The sequence below is a fragment of the Podarcis bocagei genome, assembly GCF_964188305.1.
Source record: "Podarcis bocagei genome assembly, chromosome: 11".
In the NCBI taxonomy this organism is placed as follows: domain Eukaryota; kingdom Metazoa; phylum Chordata; class Lepidosauria; order Squamata; family Lacertidae; genus Podarcis; species Podarcis bocagei.
In genome coordinates, this window is record NC_138136.1 from 19,148,015 (window position 1) to 19,174,546 (window position 26,532).

Here is a 26,532-nt window from a genome sequence, read left to right on the forward strand (position 1 = left end):
CTATGAAATGACCAACTGCAGTTTGTTGAAAATTGAAGGGGATGCTTCAATTTCTTACTGGTGGAAGAGTGGGGAATGCCCACTAAATCTAAATATAACCAATATTTATTACAAATGAACATTGATTACCCGAGAACAGTAAATACAAAGTGTCAAAGTTATATACACAAGAAAGAGTCAAAGAAAAAGACAATCCTAGACCCATTACCTTAACGCCAGTAGTAGCTAAGTCCTTGAAATAGGTTATTTTTTAAGCAGTACAATGTCACTAACTTGAAAATATTAATATCAATATGCACATTTTGAACTGAGTAGAACACTGGGTTAAATAGAAAAATCATAAGTGCGTTGGAGCTGATGTCACAGTCCCTTCTTTGATTCCAAGTACAGAGGCATTTGAAATCTTTAACCACAGTAAGCCAAGCCAATGACGTTTTTCTTTTAAGAATTCAAGCCTAATATTTTTCCTGTAACAGCACATTACATAATTATGGTAATAGTTATAGCCCCTGTTCTAAATATTTATCACTAGTCTCAAAAGGTAGTTTCATCCTACTTACCTCAACAGCATCTTTTAGGTGACCAGCCAACAAGAAAAATGCTGCAGAATGTTCAAAGCGTTGTTTGCCTAGCAGTGAAAAGGCATTCTTCAATGCAGCTTTACGCCATCTGTCTTCAGTAAAATTGTGTCCAAAGAACTGTGTCATCTTAGTGTCATTTAGAGATCTGAAAATGCAAATATTTAATACACTTGATTAAATCAGAACATATTCTAATAAGTGATTGGTTCAGGAGCATCCAGGGGGGAAAAATACTGGTAAGCATATTATCCAAATATCACAGGGTAGACCCTACTCAAAGTTCAAACAGCAATTCAACTTGCTTTTGAAAATTTCTATACTTAGGAAAAGACAGGACCATTGGTCTTATCTGCAAGTTATTTCTATGTGCATGCAAATATGTTTTCTCATGGGTCTCAAGCTCACCTAAAGGATGAAGAAAGGAACACTGTTTTGCTTCAAAATCCCTAAGTTTCTGGATTTTACTCAGTCTGAAACTATCATCAGATCATTCATGCCTTCAAGTGAAGCAGATGATGAGTGTATTCTCTGTCGGGTCTTCCATGGCTCAAGCCGGTATACTGCAGTGTGTGCAATTAGTTTTCAACATTTGCTTGTCTGTTACTTTGTACCATTAGTCTTTGTCTATCATTCCTGTTTTTGTTTCTGAGTTGCGACTGTGGTCTATATGTTTCTCCTCAGGGTGAGTCTTTCTAGTCCCCTCCTGGCCCTGGTGTGATCTAACTCAGTTTATCAGTACTGTATTTTAAGTAATCCCTGTATTCCCCATTTTTTTTGAAGAGTCCATTTTTCTGAGTTGCTGTTGTTTAAAAAAAGAGCCATTTATATTCTCACATTTTGTCTGTCTCTCCTCTATTTTTATGATAGTCCTAGCCCTAAGTGTTTTGTTGTTGTTGTTTTAAACTTGCTCCAGGCTTCAAACAATCACACCCTAGGCCAACCCCAACCTCTCTCACCACCAAAGGAACACAAGTGAACAACACAAGCAACGCTGACACCAAACTCTACATACATTAAACATAATAGAAACACCGCCACCCGACCCCACCCCTATCCATCCTCACTCTCTCCACCCCCCTCTCTTTTTTCTTTTTTCTTTTCTTCTCCCCCTAATGCCTCAACAAATGAAACGGATTTGTAAAAATGTTACATGGAAAAAAAAATACGAGGCACTACACTTCTGTAAAACAAGAAAATCCTGAATAAAATATATATATATATTTTAAAAAAAAAACTTGCTCCAGGCTTTGATCCTTTAGTAGTGATGAACAAAATGTACAATTCAGAGCTACCAGCTAGAACCCCAACAGCTTTCTTGGTAATAGATGAAAAAGAGTAACAGAGCTGCACGTCACCTGCATGCAAAATCCTCAAATGACTTCTCTCAGTAGTTAACACAAAGAGATGTTGAACAACATGGGAGACAGAACAGATTCCTGAAGTAGACCATGCATCAATGGCAAAGGTGCTAAAAGGAATCTAACACCTCCAGTATGACTAGTCAAAACTTATCCAACATACCAGGGTTCAGAAAGGGCTTGTTAAATAAAGGTCCTATGCTGCCAACTTAAGGTTTGCTAGAACTACACCTTCCTGAATGTCTTTGTAAGTGGGACTAGAAAACATACTTCCTATTTGGGGCCATCATATTTAAAGTTCTATTTCAGGCACCTGAGTTTTTTTGACTCCTGCTTGCAAGTTGGCATTTGTAATACTATTGGCAGAACAGGTGTGCTATGACATCAGTAATGAACAGCTACTGGAAATCACAGAAGCTTCAAAAACTTATAGTAAAAAAAGTAAAAGTAACCAAGTTAATTATCCACATGTATTGAATTAAATCCAGTTATAAATCTTTACCTGTATAATCCCCAAATCACAGCCTTCTTTTTCATTGCAAGGTAAAAAATGGCCGCATCTAAGGGGTCATGGTTTCTTTGAAAGGCTGCTTTAGCGACCTGTAAAGATAATGGTGTACCTAAGCATTACAGATTTCATACATTTCTATCTAGAGGACTGCAAGCAATACTGAACAATAATATTTGAGTCAAGGTAAAAACATTTATGTCAGTGCTGCTCATTGTTGTGGTTCGAGGACCTGATCCCCGCAAAGTGGAATGAATACACAAGGACACGTGATAGAAGGTTAATGGGCAAGAAAAGGCCACTTTTTTTATTACAGCCGAGGAGGGGCTGGCGCCGCAGCATTTAGGCTGCTGTACACGCCCCCTCGGAGGCACCTGGTTGGGTGCCTGCCGATGGGCGTGGGCGCCAGCCAGGTGAGTGGGAGGCAGCGGGCTAACGCCCCCTGCTAGAGGCGCCCACAACCACTCCCCTCTCTTCCAGGAGGAGAGTCTTTATAAGTTTTCTTCTTTGGCAATCACTCATAGCCATGAAGACGGTCTTAACGTAAATGACTGTGGAGGCTAATTCTGGATCCACACATCCTTCCACAGTGGGGACATAGGTTTCGGGGCGGGGGTTGATCATGGTGAGGGTTTGCCAAATGTGCCTTCCTCTTAAGGGGCATAGTATGAGCTGAATGACATCAAAATGAATTAAAATAAATTCCTACAATGTCTTGCAACAACAAAAAAGCAACCTGAAAACGCGTGGTACAATGCATATGATAAATGAGAATTAATGGTTTGTAGCCAACACTGTCCATGTGTGAACAGAATGGACTTCAGTTTGTGCAATGGGACTTTGCCTTCCACGCCTCCCCTCAATCACCCTCAAAATCCAGGAAGAGAGATCAGGGACAGGCTTAGATTCTCATACCTGGCTCCCCACTCCCTTCACTGTATGGAATGATTGAACTAGGAAAATCAGTGTTTGCTTGACTACGGAATCTCCCTTCACATTACAAGAAGAAACCCTTTTTAAAAGAGGGAGAAGTTACACTCAGGGCCTTCTCCTGGTCTTTCACTTGCAGGATGTGAACATACATGTGTGGCCTTCCAAATACAACCATTACACAATGATTACACAACCATAAATTTAAATTCAGCATCAAACGCAGGCAGAGATCTTTGAAAATGTGGTCTGGGCTTAAATACAGTTGAAAAGATATTTTCTTCTGCTGCAGTCCCAGCTTTAAATTGAGCAGGGGCTTCAAAAAGAAAGAAAGAATGAATCAGAGAACACTTATGAGTGTGCTTACAACTGAATCACCTTATCACCTTTAAAGGTGAATCATATGATGCCCAGTGATAGAAAGGTGAGTGGCCCTGTCCACCTGTTGAAAATCATGGATCTAGCTCACTGGGTGGATCCAGTTCTTCGCCCCTGATTTAGCAGAAAAGGCTGAGTGTGAAAGATCCTTTCCATTGGCTTTACTGGTAAAGGTGCTACATGCCACCTTCTCCTCTCAGACTATCAATGACTGCAGGACTAAGCTTCCTTTCCATTTGTCTAAATTGGTTCATTTGTCTTTTATATTTCTTTTCTTATCTACTTATCTTTTTCCTATTAAAAAGGTAAAATATATAGAAAGTACACATTTTAGTTTTAGCTACCCATGCTGAAAATACTGATGTTTTTGCTTAAGAACATTCCAAAATCATAAAGCAACATGCTATCAAAGTATTTACCTTCTCAATGCATCTCCGTAAACTATGGGTATTTCGAACCCACCATCCTACACCCATAGCTCTGAGCTCTGACCATGTTGGATCACCTTTTTGCATTGCAGGAAGCATGTTTAGCAGTTCTTCTCCTGCTACTGAATGAAACGCCCAGGCAAAATGACTAGAAGATAAGCCTAAATTGTTCAAAGAGATTATATTGTTACAGGCGTATAATTTACAACATGCTATCATGCTAAATGCTTATTTTTTTTGTTTCTTGTAATCAACGTTTCAGAAGACTTTGGAGATCTTAGGATAACATCCAAAGGATCCACATCACATAATTTGGCTTTTTGCAAATAGGCACATTAGATTTGCCAGTCTAAATATGTTACATGGGCATTTGATTGTTAAATTGAACACGGAATTATGCCAATCTCTATGAAGCCCCCATAATCCTTACATCAGGGGTGGGAAAACTTTTTTCAGTCTGAAGGCCACAGTCTTACTTTGGGGTAGCTAGAATATAGCCTAAAAAGTCAGACCACATCACTCCATTCAGGAAAACAAGAGGCATTATTAAGAGTTAAATGACACATTCCAATCAGGCAAAAGCATGAAGCAGTCAGTGCCAGTGAGGGGATGTGAAGTGAAGAGGGTAGATGACTTGGGGAGAATCCTAGAGGCTAACTGAGAGGCCTTGAGAGCCACATCTGGTCCCTGGGTCTGAGGTTCCATATACCTGCATTACATGAAGAGCCCCAAACCAAGCCCAAAATAGCAATTGTCCAGGCAGCCCTAGTTGTGCAGTCATACAAAAGAAATCCAGTTGCTCAGTGGAGACCATGAAAGCCTACATCAGCACAACGACAGAGCTCCCGAAGGCTAACGTTTCCTCAAAAATCAATTGTTTCTAAAAATGTTGCCCTACATAATGTAAAATTGATACTATAGGCAGAGTGAAAACCATTACCTTGGTGAAGGAGCTGGGCTCTGTGAGCAGGTGGCAGCGAAGTTGTCATAAAAGAGTGAAGACGTACAGCCAAAAGATACTTTAAACCACATTCATCAAGTGTTTCTCCTCCTATGATTAAATGTTCAGTGTATATAATTTAATTCTTCATGGAAAATGTAGATATTCATTCCACCCATCATCTTGTTTCACATCATTTAAATCGCATTAGGAACACATGGTTCGACAATTTTATAATGTCAGGAAACCAGTGTGCAGTAAAAACTGATTTACTAGCAATCAAAAACTATTCTAAATTAATATTGTAGACAATTATAGTGTTCATTAATTTGCTCACAGGCAATAAGTATAGCTGAAGTCCTGCATAATTATATTGTGGTATTTTTCAGTGCACAATTGTGTTACATATTACATCCAGAAGGGATATAGTCTGGATACAAAGGAAATGAATGTTGGACATTTGCAAAATAATACAGTCCAGATACAACATTGGGTAGCTTAGAATGACTCTCTCCCTCATCTCTAAGTACCTACCACTAAATCAAAAACTGTAACTGCTCTATTTCATTCACAGAACTCTTTGATTCTCAGAGAGCAGCTATCATGTTATATGCCTAAGCAAGTGTTTCAGTGGGAGGCAACTTCTGAAACCAATCAACTAACCATGTGTAAGACCTGACAAATATAAAATAAGTATAAAAGGTTCCTAAAGGGCTGAAGCCTACATGGGCTGCCATAGCTGAACTATATCCCAATATGATGCTAAACCACTGCATCCTTCAAAACCAATCCAATTAAATCCTTTCTATTGTGGAATTAAGTTTCACCTACTTTGGTCCCTCAGATTTCATAGACTTCCAAACCCTTTCATAATAAACAGATGAATTCTGTGACTATTAGCAACACTAGCTAACAGATTATAAAAGTATTGGCCTTTGTATTTCAAAGTGCAATCTAAACATATTAACTCAGAACCAAGTTCCATTGTATTCCAGGGAAGTATTCAAAGGTTTTTTAGCCTAAGGGCCACATCCAACATCACACAATCACAATTCTCACAACAGAATGTCCCCTTCTTCTCTGCCCCCTGCAGCTTCTGTTCACATGCCCCCAAATCTGCTCCGGGTCCTCAAACTTCTCCCCACAAGCAGTTTTCTGGGGCGCAGAGGGAGAGGAGGACTCCATTCTGCCAGTGGTGTCTGTTCCCCTGACAAATGGATATCATTCAATTTCTAAAGCTTGGTTTAACTATATATAGCACATCAGATGAGTATCTAAACAAGCATACTGTACATAGAAATTCTGAAACAGTTTTGAGAAGGTAAATATCTCATTTAAACAAATCATGAGAAAACTCACCCTTGCTTTTGTCTCTGCTTTCTCCTATATCAGTGCTGGTAATGGCAATTGTATCGACCAAGGCCATCAAAGACATCTGCTCCATCCTGGTGAGACCGGGTAAGCTAGCGTGAAGCAAGTGCCGCGAAAGAACCTGAGCATGCTCTGGTCCAAAGTAAGTTGGACTGTACTGAGAAAGATCAATAACCTTTGGCTTTTTATCTTCTTCATCTACTTCAAACATAGTGAGATCATCCGTATGTAGATTGGAATTCTGAAAGAGATCGTCATAGTTTTCATCTGCCACCTCTTGCTTCTTAACGGTTCTTTGGTTATTAGACTTCTCTGTACATGATGTATATGAGCAGTCCTCATCTGCAGCAAGCAATGCATATAAAGGTAGTGGTGGAACAGAGTCTATTTCTGTATAGTCTGTAATAGTACATTTGCTAAATGTCATGGGGTCCCGAGTACTGCTCCCACTGGCACAGATTGAGAGAGAACGGTACCGCTTTTCATGCTCAGGATCGTCGACGGCAATAACTTCTCCAGCAATGCATTTCACAAGATGAGAGAGGATGGCTTTTGCTCTACGCACTTTACCTAGATCCATGAGTTCCAAGAGCTGCAGAGGATGGTACTGAGGTAAAGTAGGACATAATGTATGAGCTGCTTCAAAGAGGCCAGAATCTTCCATCTCCAGAGACAGATCATATACAGTTCGTTTCCCACTCAGTTTCTGAGCGAGACTTGTCATGGATCTGGTCAATGTCCTCTTGGGTGGGTGACCACCAGATGACTGACTTTGTTTCATTAAGCTTATTATGGATGGTGTACTCCCACTGTAAGAGTCTAGAGTAACTGGTTCTTGCTTCGTAGGGGGCTGCCACTGAGAATAAACATGCATTTCACAATCCATCCCAACTACGAGGATGCCATCACGAACCCAAGATAAAGAAACAGGTAAAGGTGGTGAACCTTCTACTGATGAAACTAAATCCACACATCTTAGTAATATAAATCTAGAAGAGCATGACGTTTTAGGATTTTCCCACACAGGCAGTACGAGCATTTCCTTACCACTTTGTTCTTGCATCTTCCCAGACAGCTGACCAAACATATACAGCTTTGCCCCAATGCCTACTGTTAGGATATGCGAGCCATCTTCTCTAGACATCCAGTCTAGGTGAACCATATGATTTGTTCTAGGTATTAAATTCTCATTTCCATCTATCACTGAACTGCTGTCAACACCCAAAGAGTCCAATGTTGGGTTTAGCTCATCTAAGTGAAGTGTTTGTTCCAAGATCCAACAAGAGCCTCCGGTAGATTCGCATTCAAAAATTCCAACCGTCACCAAAAAGTCTTGAGATGAACGACTGTTTATGGTTGGTGTTCGCTTATATGCCACAGCTAAGCGATTTGTATGTGCACAGCTGATTTCCAGAGCTTGGCCTGGCACAAAAAGAGCACTACTGCTATGAAGTCCATCTTCTATTAGTAATGGCCATTCTTCCCATATATACATGCCACTGTTTGTAATACTCTCTGCTACAGACGTCACACCTGATTCCACTGCTAATCTGCACCTCCAAAACCTAACCTTACCATCTGAGCATAAAGTTGCCAGAAGATAAGGTGCACGACATACAGGATAAATGGAAGAAGAACTCAGGTGACCTGAAATTAGGAAGAAAGAAACCCTCAGGATATCAGATAAATGTATTTTTTAAAATACTGTAAATCTCCTAGAGGTGACCAGCATTAAATGATCAACAAGTTTAAATAAAGTATAACAAGAAAAATACGGAATTCCAAACTGACAGCCCCCGCCCCCCAAAATCAGGAAGTACAAATAGAGTGGTACCTTGGCACTCGAACGGCTTGGCTCCCAAACACTGCAAACCCAGAAGTGAGTGTTCTGGTTTGCGAATGTTTTTTGGAAGTTGACTGTCCAATGCGGCTTCCGCAGCTTCTAATTGAGTGCAGAAAGCTCCTGCAGCCAATCAGAAGTCGCGACTTGGTTTTTGAACAGTTTTGGGAGTTCAGTAGACTCCCGGAACAGATTAAGTTTGAGAACCAAGATACCACTGTAAATCCAAAGTTAACACCCCCCCCCCAATAAATTACAAACCTGCTGATGGTTTGATGCTTATGATCTCTACTCCTTCTGGTAAATTCAATTCTTGACTATAGACAATTTCTGAAGAAAGAGTAAGTTGGCTGGTACTTTGAAGGTTCTCTTTGCAGGCTTGATATTTCTGAGTGAAGGAAGACTGGAACTTCTCTTGATCTGGAGAAGTGTAAAGCTCTTCTTGAGACGCTGCTTCACATGCCTTGGAGTCTATTTTTTCATCTAAAGAAAGTGGACATTTTAGCTAGATGTATTATAAAAGCAGGGTTTTAAAAAAAATAAAATAAAAATAAAATCTATACCCCATGTATTCAAACTCTAGCCTATTCCTGGCATTGATGTTGACCTATTTTCTTTCAATGGGTTTAACATGTTTGTGAGCTCACGGTCATGTAACAGCTATCATGAACTACCCTTGGCACTCTAAGACTTCAAGTATCCGCAAGCTGTTACAACTATTTATGTAACGGTTTAGTAGTCTGTATACTATATTTTAATACTGAAATACATTAGCAAGGGGCAACAGTCACATTCTGTCCCCATAAGCTCTACATAGGCAGACTCTAGAGATAGTAAACTTGACTTTTCAAAGCCACACATAGCAATAATAGCCAAATTATCAGACGGAGCTGTTGACAGAGTTCTTCTTTCAGATACGGGAAAATGGGTAGCCCTCAGCAAATTGTTTCAAGACTAACATACCTCACATGATAGTCTGAAGATAAATGACTTAAGAACTGTAATGTATTCATTTTTGAACTGGAAATGTTATGCTGTCTGCAATGCACCATTCTGCACAACGCAATCATTTGGGATTATTTGCACCAATGCAAACTGCCATATTTGTATTGATCAAATTAGTACTATGAAGCACCTTTTAAGGCTCTTTTAAAAATATTAGGCTGCACTCAAACACTGGATATGATTCAGCCCTTTTGAGTACTGTTACTTTCAACAGGAGGTGTGCTTAATTGCTTCCTTATAATCAAACACATGCAATATGCTTAACTTTAACTGAATACTACCCATGGCTGGATTCTACCTATTGCTTTTTAGGCAGACACAAACAGACTGAAAAGGACTTGCTTTACTAATATTGGCCTGGTTTGCATTTTCCAAGAATTTTCTCTGTGTGCCTCCCTTCCTCTGGCCACGCTGCTGCTGCATCACTGACAGCCTAAAATCTACTTTGTTTTGTTGTTTGAACCCAGGCTCACTGTTTGTTTCCTCCAAACTAGCATCAGGTCATAATGATGAAGCAGCAGGGAAGTAGCAATGTAGAAACTTTATAATAAAGGATAGTTTATTTGAGAATATTTTGAGGCAAGGACAAAAATAAAAACTAAATCCCATGCGTGCGCACGCACACACACACACATTTGAAGAAGAACCAAAAATATTATTGAACTACAGCATTGCAATAATAATCAAAATAAGCAAGCATTCTATCAATAAATGTGCTTTATAACTTTAAAATTTACATTACAAATATAAATAACCTACCTACTGAGACTGGTATGGACTTCAAATGTAATTTCCACATATGTAACATTGAACAGTTCTGAGTATGTTCAATTACTATTAAATAGAACTTTTCAGAAAACCCATTTTTCTGATATCCTGCAAAAATGTAGACAGATTTAGTTATTAGTAGATGATAATTTGAGCAGTTGTTAACTACTGACTGGACAACGTTCATCCCTCTGTTTTATGGTATGTATGCATTCAATTTATATACTTGAAGGACCATCCTTTGTATCAGAAACTACAGAGTTTTTTTACTTGTTAAGGAATCCTGTTTTTGACACAGATTTAGTATGGCACAAGCTTTCACGGAATCCAGTTCACTTATCAGATGCATGAAATGTTATCCTGGGTTGTAAGTACATATAAACATTTGGAGGGGGTGGAGAACAATAAAGTCAGAAAGAACGCGGGTGCAGAGTAATGGGAGAACAATATGGTGCTAATCCTACTATTTTATTTTATTAGCAGTGGCCTTTCATACACCAAATGCACAAACACACACACACAATTTTTAACAAGCCAGACACTCTGGCACACCTGGTTCCATACATTTCAAAGGGATTTATTATTTCATGAGAGAGAATAAAAATTGAGCCTTAGGTCACAATTCTATGCACAATTAGTTCAGAGTAAGTCATACTGATTTCCGTGTTGCTAAGAGCCAAACAAGATGTGACAGTAAAGGTGTCGTTAGGAAAAACATTATTATTATTAATAATAAGAGCATGAGTGATTTTCATCAGGTTCTCAGCACACAAGAAGGGAAGATTCAACTTTTACTTCCCGAAACACTATTCTGATTAGGTAAAGGCAGGCTTCTTCAAACTCAGCTCTTCAGATGTTCTTGGCCTACAACTCCCATGATCCCTAGCTAACAGGACCAGTGGTCAGGGATGATGGAAACTGTAGTCTTAAAACATCTGGAGGGCCAAGCTTGAGGAAGCCTGGGTAAAGGTAAGGGACCCCTGGATGGTTAAGTCCAGTCAAAGGCGACTATGGGGTTGCAGCGCTCATTTTGCTTTCAGGCTGAAGGAGCTGGGATTTGTCCACAGACAGCTTTCCGGGTCATGCGACCAGCATGACTAAACCGCTTCTGGCGCAATGGGACACCAGACGGAAACCAGAGCGCACAGAAATGCCATTTATAATCACACAACCACCCCAAATTGGCTTTGAGGGAAAAAAGCTCCCAGAAGTGAAAAAGGGACTTTCCCCATATGTGGGAGGGATGATTTTCACTGTGATAGTAGCTAGGGATTTAAATCTTTTCCTTCAATGTGGCTCTGTTGAAAATTCCTTTACTTTTGCCACACTAAAATAAAAAATAAAAAATGTAATTTTCTAATGATGCATGAGTTCTTGGAACTAAGGGCTGACTCTAAACATGGGATTGGAATGCTGTTCAAACTCAGTCCAACAAGTCCCTTTAAACATATACAAATGATTATGCATGCCATGGCAATTTGGCACTGTAGAATAGCAGCTTCTGAACAAAAGGACTACGTATTCAGAATTTCAGATTACTCTTTTCTAGACTGAAGCCTGTACAATAACTGGTTTATATACACAGCGGAGTGAGAGGAGAAAAAAATTCAATTGTAATACAATAAAAGAAATAAACGAAGCAATAAAATACAATTAACAATCAGTATGAAAAATGGGATGGATGTGGTGTCTCCCTTCTTCAACCACAAATCCAGACACAGACCACCTGAATGAAGCTCATTGACCAGTTTGAGAAACTCTGCTTTAGAGGTAATTAAGACATTTAGTTTGGCTCTTAGCAACATTTGGCCTTCTGCGTTGGCCAGCATGGGAAATCTTTGGCAGATATGCCTTGTGGACATGAACATTTGTGAAACTATTTTGTTTTTAAAGACTAAAAAATGAATTTTAGGAGACACAATTATAACTAATAGTATACAAGGTAAACTGTCCAAAAAAAAAACTGTCAAAAAAGTTAGTATAATCATTTCAGAACACTTATCATTCCATAGAATCTATAAGATGTTTAAATTTTAAAATAAAAAGACAATTAAAACCATACCGCAATAGCACACCACGTTACAACAGCTAAAGCAGGTAGAAAAAAATTTAAGTGGTCCACCAAGACCTTCAGCAATCATCAAGTAGTCCATGGGGGGCAAGTTTGGGAACCACTGCTCTAAAATATTAACAGTATGCTAGGATAAGCCTGTTGCTTACGGGACAGGAATCCCATTTTCTTACTATAGTTAGAATACAGTCACTGCTTTAGATTTCATATTTTCACAAATTGTTACACAGTCGTAATGCCATTGTATTGAGAAATTACTAAAGGCAGATATGCTTTACCAGAGTCAGGTAACATGGTGTTTTTCTCAGACAGTCTATTTTCATGATTATTCAAAATGAAATCTTCTTGAAAAACGTGGAGTAGCTGCATTTTCCCACCATGCTAAATAATAAAAAAGCATATTAAAATACAACATTCTGCCCACATTAAATAGTCTCAAACAGAGTATGTTGAAAATATGCAATACTTTGTTGAACACATTTTCAGGAGGCAAGGGGTGGATTAGCCCCTGAGAGGTTGATAGAAAAATCAGGGAAGAGGAGTCCCTAGAGAAGCTGTGAAGTGGAGCTACAGCAGAGGAATCTGCAGCTTCTGTTGATTCTCTTATGATGGGACCTTCCCAGAGAGTGGTAATAATGCCTACTTTTATTTCTTTGTGGCCCAACCCCATAGAATAAAAGCAGGAATGGCTATACTGCTCCACCTCCACCGGTGTAATACTGCCTCCCTAACCTCCTAGATGATGAGCTGTTGAAGCCATCAAAGAAAATTGGCACAGACTTAGTTCCTTCCACAGTCTGGAGTCACAAAGCAAGATGACCCAGGGGTCTCAAACTGACTCACTGCTGTGCTGCCAATAGTGTGAGAGGGTGACTCATAATAGGCTTCCCTCAGCATCACTGCCACCTGCTCCTCTTCAATGTGATTCATCTTCTTTGCAACTATACAACCTCATCCAACCACTGATTAAATGAAGTCCGTATTCCCTTAAGTTTTACCTCTTATGGTTGTTTTAACTGCGTGTCTTTTAGTTCTTATCTGTTTTAATTATCCGTTTTTATCCATCCATTATCCATGTTTAATCTCGTATTCTATTCACATGTTTTATCCTATGCCTGTTTCTTGGTTCTTATTTGCTTTAACAATTATCTCTCTAAATGCTAACTGCTATTTTATTTATATGTTTTTCTTATGCTGGTCTGTGACTGTAATAAAGTTCATTCATTCATTCATTCCTTCATTCATTAGAGAAAACTTCCAAAAACCTAACTTATTCACCAATTCATTTTTCTGGATCAATGCATATTCATCCCAAAGAGGGAAGTATCACACAGTGTGAGGAATTCATTGGTTTGCATGTTATTTGGCACGACAATGCCAACTGATACAGAGATGAGATGAACTGAACTTAAGGTTAGGAAAAACTGTAAGATTTGGGTATTTGTCACCTATGTTCTCATCTGGTCAAACAAAGTGATGGGAAGTCCTGGCCAAAGCGATGTGTTCTGCCTTGTGTATAAAGGATGTAGAAATGTTTGCTTGGGCACGGACAAGCCATCTCCTTGCTGTGGTGTCCATTCTACTTTCTGTAGTGGCTGGGGGATGTGGCAGGCTGATTTGCTGTAACTCCACCCCTTTCTTTTAATAAAATCTGAGGCAATTTTACAAGAGGTGGCAACTGGTGAGTAGTATCCCCTGACTCTGGGCAGAGAAGGGTGGGGTAGTACTGTTCTACCTACGCTAGTAGACTCATACCCAGTTAGAGAGAGCAAAGAGATTCCAGTTTTCCCCAGACCAGCTGCCAATGTTTGGGAAACTCACTGCAACCCTGGCAGGATACTGTGGTTCCCTTTCTTCACTTCCCTGCTGAACTGAGCTGAGGGGGCCAAGGCTGGGAAGCAGTGTGCTTAAAGCTAGTTTGGTGGTGGGGAGGAAGGTTAGTCCTTCTCACAACATAAATAAAAAGACAATCTTTGCAAAGCTTGTCTGCATTCCTCCGCCAAGACCCTGTTCTTACAGTGCCAGATAGGGCCCTTCTCCTTCCCCAGGATGGGATCATAATGATTAGACCCTGCCTGGCCTTGTTGGGATGAGCTAACCCTGAAGGTCTTGGAATGCCCTATAGGATAAGGTTATCAGATTTTTTTCAATGAATCCGGGGACACTTTTCAACTTCAATGGATTTTGTATGGGGACTGATTTGTAAATCCGGCGACTGTCCCTGGGAAACGGGGACGTTTGGTAACCTTACTCTAGGAACCACAGGAGAAAACAGAGTATTTTGCTCATTTTTTCAGGAGGCATATTATTTCTAGAAAACAGGTATTTCTTTTGAATAAAACAAAACAATGATGTTTCCACCCACAAAATGCAAGCACCTTACCAGCTCTGTAATGGAATTCAACTCTACAATGCATCCTGGTCTAGCTGTGGATTGTTGACTTATGATGTTAAAAACTTCACCAACGTATTTCTGTAGAGTTATAAAGGTCAGTAGTTACAATTTTTGAGGTTACATCCAGCCGTATCTCATAAACCATTGTCTGAATCTTAATGTAATGTAATCACTTGGGACTTTATGAGAAGGTATTTCTGCTTTACTTAAAAAAGAGAATGTTTATTTTTGTGAATTCCTTAAGGCAAAACAAGTTTTGTTCTGATAAATCTGGGTCAGGGATGGGGAACCTGTGGTTCGCTACGTATTTTGTGATTACAACTCCCACCATCCCAGGTCACTGGTCATTCCAGGTGGGGTTGATTAGAACTGGATTCCAGAAACATTTAAGGGGACACAGATTTCCCCATGCCTGATCTAAGCAAATCTCAAAAACATAAAAATCTCCATATAATTGCAGGAGCCAAGATAAATCAAGCCTGAAAAGGATTAGTCATACTTTTTTAAACTACAGGGCAAGCTAGACTTGATGCATGTGGCAGGAGTTTAATCCTCCCCCTGTGATCTTTCTGTTAGATTATGTGATTATGTTAGATTTCTGTTAATTATGTAATTAGCAAGCCTATTGGCCTTTACTTACAGAAATTCCTGGATTTGATAGCTCACAGAGAAGTTTTTTGGCATCTATTATAGCTTGATACAGTCTCAAATATTGTCCATCACTTGCAACAAAGCAAGCACTTGGTGAATTACAGTATGCACCTAAAGGCAATTATGAACAGTCTGGTTTAGATAAAAAAGATCAACGAGTACCGATACATTTACACACAGTTTTATTCAGATATCATTATGAGTTGTTGCTATGTTCCTTATTTTATTTATTTATAGGAAGGACTTACCTAGGCAATAACTGGGTATAAGGGTAGGCAGCCATGCCACATTTGAAAAGGCAGAGACATGAAGAGAATTAATTCTTGCAAGCTCAGAAACTCCGCCAGAAAAAGATAACGGCCCAACTGGATCAACTCTCCAAAGGATAAGTTCACTGTAAACAGCAGTGAGATCCTGTGATGTGCTTGCTGTGCCTTCATCATGAAGTCTCGATGGTGAGACGTCACACGACTCTTTTATGCTGTCAACAGCCGGTGTCCTTATTGCATTATGATGAGAGGTTGTAAGTAGCAATGGAAGTACTGAATGACAAGCCAAGTCATTAAGATGGAAGCGATGACCACAATATCTTGATTTGTGGGAAATACTGAGTACAACTGAAAAGGCAGATTCCTCTGCAAAGCTGACCAGCCATTGGTTTAGAGACCCATCTGCATGTTTGGAAATCATCATAACATTTGGGGTGAAGATGCTTAATTTTAAGCTGTTGGTTGATTTACTATGGCCCGAAGAGATTAACATCGAGCAGGAACGCCCAAGGCTAGATGGTTTCTGTTTGCCTTGCTGAAGAGCAAGATCCACATTCTTTGTACAAGCATACATCACTACACTTTTGCAGAGCGAATTTGCATCACCAGTAGGGAAGGCCACAGGAATCCTCGAAACAAATGACACCTAAAAACAGAAATGGTACGGAGAAGCATTGGAATCAAGTGGAACACCTCAAAACTATTTTAAAATTTTATTCAGAAGAGCCACAGTACCTGTACTTGGCGAAACATGCCTGGCTGGTACTCATCTAGCCAATCTACATGCCATACTAACAGTGACCCATCCATAGGATGAATACTAAACAACATGTCTGCATTTTTATTCCATTCAGACAGCTGTACTTCAATCTCATGATCAACAATAGAAGATGACAAGGGGATATAGCTCGAATTTGGAGCTGGTTTTTCACCAGCAAGTTCTTGATTTCCTTTTTGATCTTCTCTATTACCATCGGTTTCTGGTGAGAGAAAAAAGTGTCGCTGTCAAGAGATCCACACACTGAAACCATCCTTATAGTTACAGGCAATTTGACGTTTTACAGCATTTTCTAGAACTCAAAAAGTTCTAGCAGGTTGAAACAGACATCTCCTATACCCATACATTGACCTAGCACACATGTTACTTTAGACCACAGCTAAGTTTGACTGTGGTTTAAGGTGAAGGGCAGCGTCTAAGTGAACAGGGAGGAAATAGCTGCCTCTTCATGCCACCCTTCGCTCTTGCCATGATACTGGGAGTTAAATCAAAGTTACATTCAAACCAAGACTTGGAGCTGACTCTCTCCAATCAGCCCACAAGCTGTAACCAAGCCTTGTTCTTGACTTACACCTCAAGACTTTGTCTGGCAAAGACAAGCCACAAGTCCAGGTTCAGATGTAATGGTAGCGTGGCAGCAGTGGGAGAAGGGAGAGTAAATTTGCTGATATTTTTCCTTGTGCACCTGCATGCTGGACAGTCACCTTTAAACCATCTTTAAATTTAACTTTTTTCAAGTGACATGTGAATTAGACCACTTTGCCAAATATCCATGTTCAATATCTCTCCATCAATAATTTTCTATGGCTGCCAATAATTTACTATGACTATTTTAAAAAAATATTTCATATTTGGTTTATCTAACAAAGCAATGTTCACGTGAGCGATATTCCTTGTTCTGTGGGTAATTAATGTCTGATTTAAAATGCTTTAAATGAAATATTCAAAATCTAGAGGTCATGGCTTCAAGATTAAGAGTTACACAGACGAACTCTCTCATGCACTTAGGGAAAGAATCCAATTTTTTGCAAGTGGGCTTTCACACATACAATAGGACTCCTCCTTCCTCTCCTCCCCCTGCAACCCTCTGTGTGCTCTCAAAATCTGTTGGAGAGATTCCAATCCTCTGGAGCACATTTTAAAGGTGCCTGTTAAGACATACAAACTAAATATTAAATTAGTGTATTATAGGCATTACATTGTTTCCAAAAAGAGTCAAACAAACCAATAGTAGTCACTTTACCTTCATCAGATTTTATCTCTGTCTGATTAGACTCTTCAGTGCTGACCTCTGAAGAAATATGCTCAAAACTCTTTTTTAGTTGCTGTAGAAAGACTTCCATTGATAGGGTAAAATGCAATTCTTTATTATTCAGCCAGTGTACAACAAAAGGCCCACTCTTTTCTTCATTTTCATTAAGACTCAGAGACATGATGGAAGGGAGCAAAGGAATGTCTACAAGCAAAAGACTAAACTTACTTTCTATTCAAGATGTACCATAACTTTTAAATTATTTCCTTTTTAGTAAGTAAACTGCATTAGAAGATGGACATTAACACACACATGCAAAAATCACAGGACAGTTAATCCTACATTTCTTTAATAAAGCACACCCAGAGATATACATAGACCCCACTCCCCTCTGCCCACAAAAAAAGACAATACAAATATGACTACTTGAAAGTAGGTTATTAACATCTCAAGGATTCATGTCCGAAATTCAAAGAGCTTTTTAAAGTACACCTGAAGATTTTGGGCATGCCCATTGGGATTTCTGATTTTCTTTTATTTCAGCAGCAGAAACTAAATGTTATCTGACACAAGGAAGAAGGGCATGTCCAATGGACAAAGACCAGTCTGGTTTTCTTGTCTTTGGCTGCAAGGTGCCAATATAACCCAACCATGGCATGTGTGATTCACTTCCAAAGAAACTAAACAGATTATATGGCATAGTTTCATTTGAGCATTCGAGGTTTTTGTTATTGTTATAAAATTTATATACCACCCTTTATGCAAAGATCTCAGGGCCCTGTTCCAGTTAACATAAATTATCTTCTGTTAATCATCTTCAGCAGCAGTCAAAGCCTCGAACTGAAGCCATGCTAAGCTTTATATCATCATTATTCACAGTCAGACAGTATGTCTATATTACTTTTGCAGGAGAATTTTAAAATGAACTGTACCCACGTATAAAGCAAAAATTGGCATTCATAATCACCTGTAGCTGGGTTGATGCTGGCAGCAATGTGGAAGTGGCAAAGTGCATTTGATTGCAGCGGAGTGTTTCGATGAACTTCGTGAGCGTCTTGCTGATGCGGCAAGTATCCAGTATGTGCAAGTGCTATTGACCTCCTTCTTCCTCGTCGAAAGGGCTTTAGATTTAACTGTTGAGAAAATGACATGTTATACAAAAGGAGAAAAGGAATATAGCAGCAGCAATATAGATCAGATTGCTGTTTCTCAACAGTCAGCAAGTTACTTTGGTTGTTACTTTAAATACAAAACTATAATGATCTGGGAGGCTTACTCAAAGTCTTACCTCTAAAGCATTTTTCATGCTTTCTTTACTAGAAGCATTCCTTTTAAAGTTATTAGTTGACTTCACAGGTTCAGGCAAATGGTTGTATCCACCTCCATATAACAGACTGTCATTTGGCAACAAAGTCTCTGCCCAGAGACGGCATATATTATCTTTGCAGCATGTCAACAGCACATTACATACGGCACCACTAGGACAGGAAAAAAAGGTTTTTTAAATTCTGCAGGGGTTTCTGAATTTTATACTGTGCTGCTACCTATAGCAAGTCAATTTTTTCTGCTTTGAAGTCAATACTACACATGAATACTTGGAAATAACTTTTTTTAAAAAAATGTAAGACATGTTCCTATTTTCTTACCACCCTTCTACTGCAGCAGTATGATACAAGTTAGGGCAACTCAAGCCACAGTGGACTTGGATATATTAGGTTCCTGCTTTGTTTCCCTATAGCCAAGGATATTCGGGTGCTATTTGTGCAACACTGGTGAGGACACAAACTCCTAACGTCATATGTACAGTGGTACCTAGGTTTTCAAACATAATCCATTCCGGAAGACCGTTTGAGTTCCGAAACATTCAAAAACAAAGACTCAATAGCCGACAGCTAGGTCTTCAGATCTTGCACTAAGCAGAAGCCACGTAGCACATTCGACTTCCGAGGCTTATTTGAAAACCAAAGCATTTACTTCCGGGTTTTCAGCGTTCGAAAACTGAAACATTCGACTTCCAAGACGTTTGAAAACCGAGGTACCACTGTATAAGTATTTCCTACAATTAGTGTGATCGTTATTAAGTGACTCTCATTCGATGACTATGTTCCACTCACAAATCTATAAAACTAAGCAATTACTCAGTGTTGAGGCAGTGATGGAGAACGAAAATGTGGCCAGACAGCGCGCTGCTGAAATCACTTACTAACTGTATTATAGGAACTTTTATGCCCACCAGCCAGGTAGATTAAGGTATTTTTCATTTAATGTCAGAACACATGTACAGAACTGATGTCAATGTTGCCAAAGTGTCGTTCAGCAGACCTTCAGTGCGTTATGAGCGCGGGATGGTTCACGAGGCTTTGCACTGTGGCAGATATTTTACATGCTGGTTGAGGCATTTTATGGAAGCCTATTACGTGCAGTAGCAGTGGATAGCATGGTGGAGGGTGCGCTACTCACCTGACATTTCTATGCTCCCGTTGCTGCTGAATACTGGGATGTAGAAGGGGAGCAATGAGATGGTGGTAAGGTCAGTGCTGTGCAAACACACTGCCAAGAGCATCGTATTGGCTCCACCAGTTTGCACTGTACTGACCTTAACCCTCCCATTTTCTGTTCTGATCAGCAGCAGCAACTCAGCTGGAGGGAGGTCAGGTATGCAGCACAGCCCGAGCTCACGGTCTACTACTGATTATATAGCTCCATTATCTTATCTGTTTTGGGAAGACTTACTTAGATTCATCTGAATGTTGACCCAACCATGGCTGATTAAATAAACACTGGCACAATTTTGAGAGCACAAGGCAAAATTTGAAAGCATTCACAATTTCTACCAATTCAAAGATGGAACAGTGAAAAAATGCTCACCGTGGCATGTAGTTACTTGTCTTTCGCCAGGAGAACCCATTAACAGACCGAGGATGAACCAAGTAAATAAATGAGAAGCCTACTTCCTGTGGGATTGCTTCTGGTACTGTAACTGGAGGTGTGACTGCTGATTTCCAACTATCAGTGTTATACCACACCTTTACAAGACAATCATCCTAGCAAAGAAAAAAGTGATATATATTAGAACACTATTTTCCATAATTGCTAAACAGAGCTAATTTTTCCGCTTTTGCTCACTCTTAAATAAGCTTTTCAAAACAATTGAATAGAATTATTTTCAACAGAATTATTTAATCATGTTAAATGGAGGATGAAGTCACCTTTTCCCCATAAAAACAACTTTTAAAAATTCTTCTTAATCTGTGGTTCATAATTTCTGCCAATTCTTTTTAATGAACTCCATCCCTCACCAGGGCCACTTCTTTTTGAAAAATGTAAGCAGCAGCAAAAAAAGTCCATACTCTTTCTGCAAGAAGAGCCAAAGGAGACTCCATTTCTCTCCCGAGTTCTCTGCCCTTGTCCAATCCTGGTTTCTGTAGATGTTTGATTCCCATGACACTCATCCACCCTCTGGTTGTGAGCACAGAAACAAAAATATAAAATGCTTTGCACTAAATGCTGATCTGCCTCACCTTGCATGAACTTCTCAGCTACTGACAGATTCATAGCTGGCTTATTTTAACTGAAACTCATAACTCATTTCTATATGTGTAACTTGTATGTATGTAAACAAGGGGGAAATTTGGTATTTTAGTATGCCATGCAGTTGAGATATCTGAACCATCATCAGAGCCCAGGAAGAAAGAATCACTGAAAAATCCAGTATAATAGAAAAACGGTTACTGAAAATAATAAAGAGAAAATGGAAGGTGAATGAAGAAAGATTAGATAAATAATTATTCAAGAACGAGATAAGTAGTTGTAAAAATTACAGAATTAACAGTCTGTAAAAAAAATGTAGTCTATAGTCCAAGGATGCCAAGAAGTTATGACTACATGAGATAACAATAGAAAAGCATGAGCATAAAGATATCAATGAAGCACTAGAGAGAAGCTGCTGAAGGACAAGATTTATCATGCTGTTTTGAAGGGCTGTTAAAGTCTTATTTGGAATTTAAATAAGAATGTGGATTGGCATAGAAGGTGCTATTAAAATAAATTTAAGATCTGAAAAAAGAAAAATATCAATGGAAGTTTTCATAAGATTTGCTAATTACAGAGTAAAAGATGCAATTCAGATAAATGTTTGGACAGGGTATTCACTTAAAACAGACAATACAGAGGCTGATGTTTTAGCAGGTATGCATCTGAAAATATTAAGAAGAAACCAGTAATTTTTGACCATTTGTTTAAGAGAGAGACAGATGAGGGACTACTTTTATTCTTAAGTTTTTGTTTGGAAAAGAATGGATTGCACTGCAGAATACCAAAGAAGGTCAACACTTGTTAGACATAATCAATGGTTCTCTCCCACAAGCAAATAAAAAACCTAACCACTTAATGCTAGGCTGCTGTTATTAATCCTTTCATCTCTCTCAAGCAGAAACAGTTTGAAATTCTTGAGAAAGTAAGGGAAGGGAAGGGAAGGGAGAAATGAAACATGGACAAAATAATAAGAGAAAATGTATAACTGAATAATGGATAATTTAAGATTACCGTCTGTTAACGTATGGAGACTGAATTAACTCAATAAATGCATAAACATCATTAGGCTATTGAAAAAAGCAAAAAGCTTCAATAATTCTCCTCCAGTGGAAACATAATTTAAGAAAGAGATTAAAAATATCTGGATGCCTTTACACTGAGCTCAGATAAGAGAAGAAAAGAAAAGAAAAGAAAAGAAAGGGCAGTATATTATTGCTGAAGGTTTAACCTCCATTAAGAATACAGAATGGATAAAAGACCCATCTGAACGTTGTATTTTTGGCATAGAGACAATAGTCAATAAACCTTTTATGACATTTATGTCTGTTCATCTTTTATTAGAATAGTAAGAGTTCAAGGAACAATAAATTCATAGGCCTCAGTCCAGTACACCTGAAGGAGCGTCTCCACCTCCATTGTTCTGCCTCGACACTGAGGTCCCGTGCCAAGGGCCTTCTGGCGGTTCCCTCGCTGCGAGAAGACAAGTTACAGGGAACCAGGCAGAGGGCCTTCTCGGTAGTGGCACCCGCCCTGTGGAACGCCCTCCCACCAGATGTCAAAGAGAAAAATAACTACCAAACTTTTAGAAGACATCTGAAGACATCTGAAGGCAGCCCTGTTTAGGGAAGTTTTTATGTTTAATAGGTTTAATAGGTTATTGTATTTTAGTGTTTTATTGGAAGCCACCCAGAGTGGCTGGGGAAACCCAGCCAGATGGGCAGGGTATAAATAATAAATTATTTATTATTATTATTATTATTATTATTATTATTATTATTATTATTATTATTATTATTATTATTATTATTTTCAGCTCGCACAATGAGACTTTCACTTTCTCCTCCTCCCCACTGCAGCTCTCTTTATGTCCTCAAAATTTGCTCCAAAGGGGTTGGGAGACTCTGATTTTGGGGGTGCACAGGGGACTGGAGAGGAAGATGAAGTCTGCATGAGCAGAAGTCTGAGCAATGCTGGATTCTATGCATACATTCTTTGCGAGGCGGAAATTAAAAGAATAATACAGTGCATTACATAAATTTACACATGATATTTTAGACTAGAATAAGCAACATGAGTTAAGATTTATGAACACTGGTTCTAACTGGCAACTAACTATATATGATTAATCCATATTTCTGTTGTATTATACTATCCTTTCACCAACTTACTATTGTATATTTGTATTGCAAATAATTCTGATAAATGTGTTTTTAAAAGAAAATGAACAGAAACAGGCTTACTTCTATTTTCAGGGATGAAGGCATACAAAATAGCTAAGGTAATATATCTATTAGAGCAGGCATGTCCAAAGTCTGTTTGGGGGGCCTAATCCGGCCCCTGTTGCTGTATATGTACTGGGGTAAAATCCAAAAAAAAGCTGAACAACTTCAGTCCTAAGAAAAGCTCTATGTAAGAGTTGAATCCGGCCTCTTTCAAAGAAACAAGTCCTTAATTGGGTTTGGATGTTGTACATTTAAAACACCTATTACTACTTTGTCCCCTTTCTGAAGCCTTCCCTAATGGATAGAGTCAATCCTAAAAACTTCAATCCTAAAAAAACCTCAACAACTTTAGTCAGCTCTCACGCATGTTTACTTCATCAAATCTGGCCCTCTTTGAAAAAAGTTTGGGTATTAGAGCAACTACTGTCAGTGTTAAAGTATTTTCTTAAATGGGCATCCAATAATAAATAGCAGCTACACATTTCCCTTAATTTTGGCACTATAGCCAAATATGTCAATTCCACAGAAAGTCATTCTGTCTGAAAAACAAGCATCACATGATTGCATCTTAGGCCTTAGGGGAAGTGTTAGTTGCTTCAAACAGATCACCATGTTATTGCAATATTATGCTTCTGTGCTGATGATTATTCATCCGAAGAGCACAAGAACTGTGAAATCCAGTAAGTTAAGAGGAAAAAACACCACACTGGATTTTAAGTTAGCTGATCTTTTGTCCAAAATTTAGTTTATAAGGGTGACTTATTATAACGAGCGGGACGCGGGTGGCGCTGTGGGTAAAAACTTAGTGCCTAGGACCTGCCGATCGTATGGTTGGCGGTTCGAATCCCCACGGCGGGGTGAGCTCCCGTCGTTCGGTCCCAGCTCCTGCCCACCTAGCAGTTCGAAAGCACCCTTAAGTGCAAGTAGATAAATAGTTACCGCTTTATAGCAGGAAGGTAAACGGCGTTTCTGTGTGCTGCGCTGGTGCCGGCTCGCCAGAGCAGCTTCGTCACGCTGGCCACGTGACCTGGAAGTGTCTCCGGACAGCACTGGCCGCCGACCTCTTAAGTGAGATGGGCGCACAACCCTAGAGTCGGACACGACTGGCCCGTACGGGCAGGGGTACCTTTACCGTTACTATTATAACGAGCAATTTATTTTACTTATAAATTTGCATAGCACTCTTCATCTGAAGATCGCAGGGCGGCCCACAACATAAAATTGGAAATTATATTGTGTGACTTATTCTTAATATTCTTGGAGGGAACTAAATTATGGTTTGTGAAATCTGTAATTTCCTCTTCTTTCAAGCAATTTATGACACTGTTGCAGCATCACAGTTGCTCCATGGATGAGTAAAGTTTGGGAAGATAGGGGCTTTCGCAAAACCACAGACTTACATAGCCGATTAGCTATGTGGACTACAACTTTCCCATCTTTGGCTTCTTAACCACTTATGACTGTGTCTGCATGCTGAACATTCTACAAGGCATAGGAGTATCACAGCTAAGCTTGCTTTGCCCTGCCTTTAAAAGCTTGGTGGTGGTCATGTTAACCCATTGGGACAAATGAGCTTCTTGCCCTGAACTTTGACTCAGGACTACTGCTTCTAGCCCAGCTAGTCCTGTCATTCCTGTTGCCTAGTCCAAGCTCTGAGGCTGTTATGATACTATGCTTGTTGCTGAGCCGGTACCTTTAATCTCCCTGTATAAAGATCTCTTCCTTACTCTCAAATAAGAACCTCTGTCGCCATAGTCTGAGTGGAAGCCAAGATAGGTAGCACCTATAAACTGCCCTCCCCTCGTCTTTCTATAGTCACATGAGATGGAAAATGACTTAAAATGTGTGTGGAAGAATATCAACATTGTATCCCTGGTTTTATTGGTTCTTTTCATTTTACCGCTTTTTTACAAAAATGTTTTATTGTATGTTTATTGTACTCTTTGTTACTTTAATGCTATAAGCAGAAAGGCTAGGTGTGAAGTTAAAATAATAAATATATTTCAGATCCCATGAAACTGGTTTACCTTTCCTGCAGTAGCAAAAAATTCCCCATCTGGTGAAAACTTCATTAGCTGAACTTCAGAAGCAGTTCTGTGAACAGCAGAAAAGAAAAGGGGTAAAAAATGTTCATCATGATTTGATACCTCAAAAGCTTAATAAACCTGAACTTGAGTTAAATATTAGAGTTAGTAAAATCACTTATTTGAAATTCAATTATTTTTGTTTTCGTTGCAGATGATTAATTGCAAAACTGATGATACAACTTATGTGGTTTACTTGGCTGTTCGCCTACCAAAAACAAAGTTACAACATTAACACAGGTTTTACAATTATAAAGCTTAGTAAAATCTGTTGAAACCCTCTTTCACTTCTTAGCATTTGCATTGTTTGCTTTATTTATGCTGGATCACCCTTCTTAGAGTAAAAGGGCGCTAAATACTCATATGCACTTCCATATGTTCTAGTATATGTGCTGCCGAAGCGAGCACTGCACTTCCATATGTTCTATGTTGTAGAGATGAAACATCTACTACATATTTCAGAAAGTATCTCATATATAACACTTTTTAATCTGGGAAACAACATACAATGATTGGCTCACACTGAATGCACCGAATTGCAGTATACTGTTTCTTGCATCTTTCACAGTTTACCAAATATGAAATTAGACCCGAGTTGAGGACAAAGGAAGTCAATTAGAAAAGAATAAGAATTGAAACATGGATATACATTTATTATTTGGTTTGTATCTGTATTTTTTAAAAAGTCTGTTTGTTGTGTGTGTTTGTGTTGTAATAATAAGCTAATAAAAAGCATATATAAAAATGAATTGCAGTATACTTATCATTTAAATATACTGCTTTGGAGTAATGCACCGGTCCAAGGAGGTTCAAAAACAAGTGTAAATTAGTCTTAATATATTTCTTACTTGCACTGCCAAATGATTCTCCAATTCCGAGCTTCTGTTTTTTCAGGATTTTCATCTTCTGATGGGTTTTCATAATTGACATTGGACCAAAGTTGCAAACAACTGCAAGCCGTCAATAGACGGGAGCCTAGATTTTGAGAATGTGTACACATAAATTAGAATAAAAAATAGTAGATAAAGTCAAACTACAGACTCTGAAATAACTGTAACAAACAATATAACTATAAACCAACTATATCCTCTGAAATATACACCTGAATCTATAAAGTTTTAGGTGATCAATCTGAACTACTCATAACGAAACCACTTCATTTGCATGCA

General features: G+C 39.0%; 1 protein-coding gene across 4 annotated transcripts in view; it reads right to left on the reverse strand.

Moving 5' to 3' along the window:
* The window catches only part of DMXL1 (Dmx like 1), a 70,488-nt gene that overhangs the window by 31,662 nt on the left and 12,294 nt on the right, over positions 1-26,532 (reverse strand). For all 4 annotated transcript variants that reach the window (XM_081213498.1, XM_081213500.1, XM_081213499.1 and 1 more), the window contains exons 5-22: positions 26,212-26,338; positions 25,307-25,373; positions 20,392-20,567; positions 18,812-19,001; positions 18,491-18,656; positions 17,515-17,727; positions 16,229-16,473; positions 15,473-16,139; positions 15,214-15,335; positions 14,562-14,651; positions 12,457-12,559; positions 10,099-10,215; positions 8,596-8,817; positions 6,483-8,141; positions 5,124-5,234; positions 4,175-4,344; positions 2,442-2,539; positions 561-726 (exon numbers count right to left, since the gene is read on the reverse strand). In XM_081213498.1, coding sequence (XP_081069624.1) covers positions 561-726; positions 2,442-2,539; positions 4,175-4,344; positions 5,124-5,234; positions 6,483-8,141; positions 8,596-8,817; positions 10,099-10,215; positions 12,457-12,559; positions 14,562-14,651; positions 15,214-15,335; positions 15,473-16,139; positions 16,229-16,473; positions 17,515-17,727; positions 18,491-18,656; positions 18,812-19,001; positions 20,392-20,567; positions 25,307-25,373; positions 26,212-26,338 — 4,709 coding nt within the window. The remainder of the gene's footprint in view (positions 1-560; positions 727-2,441; positions 2,540-4,174; positions 4,345-5,123; positions 5,235-6,482; positions 8,142-8,595; positions 8,818-10,098; positions 10,216-12,456; positions 12,560-14,561; positions 14,652-15,213; positions 15,336-15,472; positions 16,140-16,228; positions 16,474-17,514; positions 17,728-18,490; positions 18,657-18,811; positions 19,002-20,391; positions 20,568-25,306; positions 25,374-26,211; positions 26,339-26,532) is intronic.